This window comes from Triticum urartu, unplaced genomic scaffold (genome assembly GCF_003073215.2).
Source record: "Triticum urartu cultivar G1812 unplaced genomic scaffold, Tu2.1 TuUngrouped_contig_5570, whole genome shotgun sequence".
Lineage (NCBI taxonomy): Eukaryota > Viridiplantae > Streptophyta > Magnoliopsida > Poales > Poaceae > Triticum > Triticum urartu.
In genome coordinates, this window is record NW_024116255.1 from 200 (window position 1) to 5,441 (window position 5,242).

General features: G+C 46.5%; 1 protein-coding gene across 1 annotated transcript; it reads right to left on the bottom strand.

The window, feature by feature from the left end:
• Positions 1–1,594: 1,594 nt before the first annotated feature.
• LOC125529390 (glucan endo-1,3-beta-glucosidase 8-like) lies at positions 1,595–5,236 on the bottom strand. Its single transcript, XM_048693804.1, has 2 exons — positions 5,034–5,236; positions 1,595–3,194 (listed from the first exon to the last, which is right to left on the bottom strand). Exons 1-2 carry the CDS (start codon positions 5,234–5,236, stop codon positions 2,090–2,092), a joined length of 1,308 nt encoding a protein of 435 aa, XP_048549761.1. The 3' UTR covers positions 1,595–2,089.
• Positions 5,237–5,242: the final 6 nt, after the last annotated feature.

Here is a 5,242-nt window from a genome sequence, read left to right on the forward strand (position 1 = left end):
TCCACAGGTGGGCGCCGTTTTGAAGAGGCCCCCTCTCGTCTTTGTCCACAAGTGAACCACTAGTCAAACTCAGATCCCGTTTTCTTTCCTATATGGAAAAAAGGAAAATGGTTGTGTTTTTCATTTATAAGAAAGCGACATGACACGATGGAATCTCATTCGCGAAATGTATATACATGGTCAAATTTGCATCCACTGCACCACACACTTGATTCGCGTTGAAATTGGTGCGAAGACATCACCGTCGATCTCACTCTTGCCCCGTCCTTCCATCAACATAACAAGATTGGTCGAAAGAGAACTACAACATCCAGTGCCTGTAGTCATCTCTAGATGGTCCATGGATTTGACTGTACTGCCATGAATGATTAAGAATAGAACATAAGCTTCCCCAATAGAGAAAAACATTTACCAAGATCATAAGTTTATAATCCATTTGTAAGAGCGGAAAAGCTTTATTATTAGCCCCGCCGACCGATCAAGGCGGACATGCATGTACGAGTGTTTGGTAAATTTGTTTTTTTTCCTAGGGCGCTAACAATTATCGTCTGGCCAAAGATCGAAGAGCACCTAGACAGAGGATTACATCGATCAAATACCTCTCGGCATGGAGAAGCTTGTTTAGAGTCAAGGAAAACAGCTAAGGCCTCCTTTGGTTTGGAGGAATTTCAGAGGATAGGATTCGTATAGGATTTTTTTTCCTTTAAAGCCCTTTGATTCATAGAAATGGATTGCTATTCCTACATAGGATTGGTTCCTATCCTTCATATTTCATAGGAAACTAAAATGAGCTTAGACTCAATGAAAAAATTTCTTTGGTGTCAATCAAATGGCATCTCGTTTCCTATTCCTACTCATAGGATTTGAGATACATGTCATCTTATTTCCTATAAAATTCCTATTCCTACGATAATCCTATCCTATGAACCACATGTGTCGCATCATTCATTCATTTGAATATATATCCTGTCTAAGATTCGCAATTGACAGGTCCCCAACCAAGTAAGATTCCCGTCTCCATGCATGTACCAACTGTGCCATGATGCGACTACTTAACATTGACCCTTCTGCAGCAATTTTTCTCATAACCAGAGGGTGTCCGCGCAAAAACACCGGTCCTTGCTGTCATCTGGTCCCACTTGGTGGTGCCTACAGGCTGACAGCCTGCCGAGCACATGGTGCCACAAGGTACTGCCACCTAGGCAGGGACCCCATGTGGGCTCTGGTGAGATCATCGACGAACCTGAGGCCCGTTTTGGCCCAGGAGATAACTAGGAGTACTCTGTGTAGGTAGACCTATTTTTTGTCTCAAAAAAAAAACGTAGGTAGACCCGTTCCTGCCTCCGGGCTCGCGTTTCATCAGGAAGGATATAGAAAAGCAAGAACTGTATTTTTTTTAGATGAAAGCAAGAACTGTTTCTACTTTAGAATAAACCACAAGCTAACTATTCCCTGAGCCAACTTGTACAACAGAGAAAGGGAACTGAAACTGGGGCAAAGAGCGCACGCAATTAAAACAGGAACTGAGATCAACAAAAGAACAGGAACTGAGATTTAAAAAAAAAACAGGAACTGAGATCAACAGATAAAAATATAACGCATTTCGCTCCATCAGTAACTCAAGGAACAGGCAGAGACATCACGCATTCTGCTCCTTCCGTATGCCTGTCATCCCGAAACACATGTTTCTTTCGCAGTTCATCATACATCCGGAAAAGATCGAATCTGCAAATGCAGGATAGTTTAAACTGACAAACTGCTCATTTCGCATACCGCTCAGGCTGACTATTAGCCAGTAAACAGGTTGTAGGTAGCTGTCAAACAGAAACCTGGAAAGCCATGCCGCTGTAGAATATCAGCGGTCAGCATGGCAATTGACGTGCTGAGAATTCAGAATTTCACACCTGTCGCCCTGTGAGACTGTCCTCTGAAACTAGACTCTGTCTTCAATCACCCACCAGCTTTGCCTTACAGACTCTTGTAGCACGAACAAAAAATCCACTCTTGCAATCCGGTGCTCCCCACCGTGTCATGTAGTAACAGCTTCTGCCAGCAGCTTGATGTACCAGTTCTCACTGCCCTGCCTCGCCTACATGAGGATGAACACAGCTACCGAAAGGACCAAGGACGCGGCCAAAACTCTCAGTGGCACCACCCTTTCCGAAGCGCTCAGAATCTGCACCGGGAACACGCATCCTCCCTGAGACGCATTCGTCGTCACGATCTTCGCGAGGCCTCCGAAAGAGCACGCCCTGACGTCCTGATCCATGGTCTGGAAATACATGTTGAACGCGTACGATATGTTGCCGTCATGGCTGAGGCCGTTGCACGAGCACCCGTACCCCAGCGCCGTGCAGTCTGCGTTCGAGCACGCGTAGTTCACGGAGGCTGGCAGCTCTCTGTACCTATCCTTCAAGTCCTTGTCGAACACGCACCACTGCGATGGCAGGTACTGCACCCCTTGGACCCCGAGCAGGTACCTGTCCTGGCCATTCCCACTGAGGTCCATGGGGAACTTTGGCTTCCCGTCGTAGGTGAAGAGTCCCCAGTGGCGCTCGAAGCGCCCGGGCAGCACGCTCTTCTGGTTCTCGTCAATCAGCGCGAACAGGTAGGCGTCCATGTGACCAGGCCTCAGAGGTGTCCCGACATTTTTGGCCATCTTCTTCAGAAAACCATCGTAGAACTTCTGTGCATACTTGACGTTGGCGCGCTTGTCGCCGTCTGTTGGCCAGCCGATCTCGCCGACTATGATCTTCATGTCGGGCACGCCGGCCTTCCTTAGCGACCAAACAAGGGTGTCGAAGTTGGCGTCGAACACGTTGGTGTATACCAGCCCTTTGTCAAAGACTGGCTTGCTACCACCATCAAAGAAGGAGAAGTTCAGAGGGAAGTTTGCATTCTGATAGAGGCTCAGATACGGGTAGATGTTGACAACAAAAGGGGCATCGTTCCTATGGAGGAAATTGACAACGGAAACCATGAGGGTGTTGATATCCTTGCGGAAACTCCCAGCAGATGGCACTGGTGTTTTCTCTGGCGAGTTGTAGACGTCAGCGTTCAAGGGAACAACAGCCTTGACCATTACGCCAGCCTCATCTAGAGCTCTTTGCATGTTCTTGAGCGCAGGAAAGGTAATGTTGATGAAGCTGCCATTGTAGCTCCTCAGAAATGGTTCATTGCCAACAGCCACATACCTGAACAAAACCAATGGATGTAACCAGAGTATCACACAAGAACTAAGATGAAAAGTTGCAAATAAATAGGTGGAATTAATAAAAACATGCACAACATGTCCATCGAACTCAAATAAATGTTTCAGACATACACTGTTAAGTCATGAGTCATTGAGGAACTGAATACGAAAGTGACTATTCACGAGTCACGGCGCATCTGGCCTAGTGCAAAAGATACAAAGATTTGTCTAGTTTTTTTTTTCTTAAGCATCATCTTAGAGGAAAATACATAAGGCTGCAGTAGAAATGTAGTAAGACACTACTAGTAGCACACATGAGAACATTGTGACAGTGGCACTTGCAGAGCTCACTAGCTTAACATGACGGCTGCAGCTACACCAAAAGCACTATATGCTTCTCACTACAAAACTAACTGAGCTATAATCTAAACTTCTGAAGTCCCTGAATTCTAGAAATGGTCCAGCAGTACCAAATTATGGTGCAACCTAGCTAATCCCTAGCTGTTACTCCATGCCATCACCAATAAAATACATGCAAGCTATCATAGTAAAATTTCTCATGCGTATGTAGGATGTAATAAACAGTAAAAATCACGTAATACTCCATTCTGACTATCGCTGGTAATCTACAATTACAAACATTCGAATGATATGGCACTTGATCAGCCCAGTCCCGTGTTTACTCATTCCACGTTTTGAATAAGCTTTCACAACAATCGATCTAGTAGTGTAAATATACATTGAATATAAATACACTGAAGCACATAAACAGCATAAGCACAGGAAGCACTAGATACACCACTGATTCAAGCACATACGAGTATACTTGATCCTGCATGTCGAACCATATATGCACTATCTTACATGACAAATCAGCATAGAGAGCATTGCACGATCAAAACAAATAAATAAAAACATGGTAGCAAAACATATAGTGAGAATTGTCATCTACCAGTCCTATGTGACTGAACCAACATGCACAGCTTTTTTGCGCCATCATCAAATAATTAACACCCTCTGTGACGGTGAACTAGCATAGGCATAAGCTGCACTGCAACTTGTTCATGCCGCCTCTCTGAACTATAAAACTCTGCACTAGTAGTTGGCATGGTGTCAGACTTTGTACATGAGTACATGACCCGTATGAGGAGTAGTTATCACGAACATGCAGAGCATTGCATGATCAAAACAAATAATAAAACACGGTAGAAAAACATAGAGATAGAATTGCCATCCACCAGTCCCATGTCACTGAACCAAATGCACAGCATTTTTGCCATCATCAACGGATTAACACCCTCTGTGACTGTGAACTACCATAACGCATAAGCTGCGCTAAAACTTCCTCATGCTGCCTGTCTGAACTATCAAGTACTGCACTGGTACTCAAGACTCAACAGTCAACACGGTATCAGGCTTTGTACATAAGTACATGATGACCCGTATGAAGAATAGTTAACTCGATTGTGCAGTCAGGAACATATATATATGATGCACTTGCCTTAACACATATCTCCAGAAGGGACCTGAATCGAGCAACAACCAGCACAAGCATGGCATCAATTCCGCATGAACCAAAACACACAACACATATCCAAATCGAGCACTTCGCAATCCCCACTCCACGCAACTCCACGCCCTGGCGCGACATTCCGTCAAACATTTCCTATGCGCGCAAACGAACCACATACACACATTTCGGACACGCAACTCCACCGACCGAAATTCGCTCCAGGAGCATGCGCGCGTGACACACCCACCGAACAGGGCACGCCACGGACGGAGAGCGCGCGCGTGAGGTAACTACTAACTAACACAAGGGGGAGGCGGCGGTGCGTACCTGACATCGACGCCGGCGTCGAGGTTGCGGGTGACGTTGTCGCGGACCCAGTCGCGGGCGCGGCGGGGGTCGCGGGCGAGGGAGGCGAGGTGGTCGTTGGGGACGGCGAGCATGGCCTGGATGCCGGAGCCGGCGAGCGCGGAGACGGTCCAGGGGTCGGCGTCGAACAGCCTGACCCGGTCGACGCCGCTGGCCGCCACCATTATAAC

Bases quoted from the DNA above. Each gene is read 5' to 3' on its own strand.
- LOC125529390 (XM_048693804.1), bottom strand. From the start codon at position 5,236: ATGGTGGCGGCCAGCGGCGTCGACCGGGTCAGGCTGTTCGACGCCGAC. The intron at 3,195-5,033 runs GTACGCACCGCC...GGTTTTGTTCAG, and splicing joins GACGCCGGCGTCGATGTCAG to GTATGTGGCTGTTGGCAATG.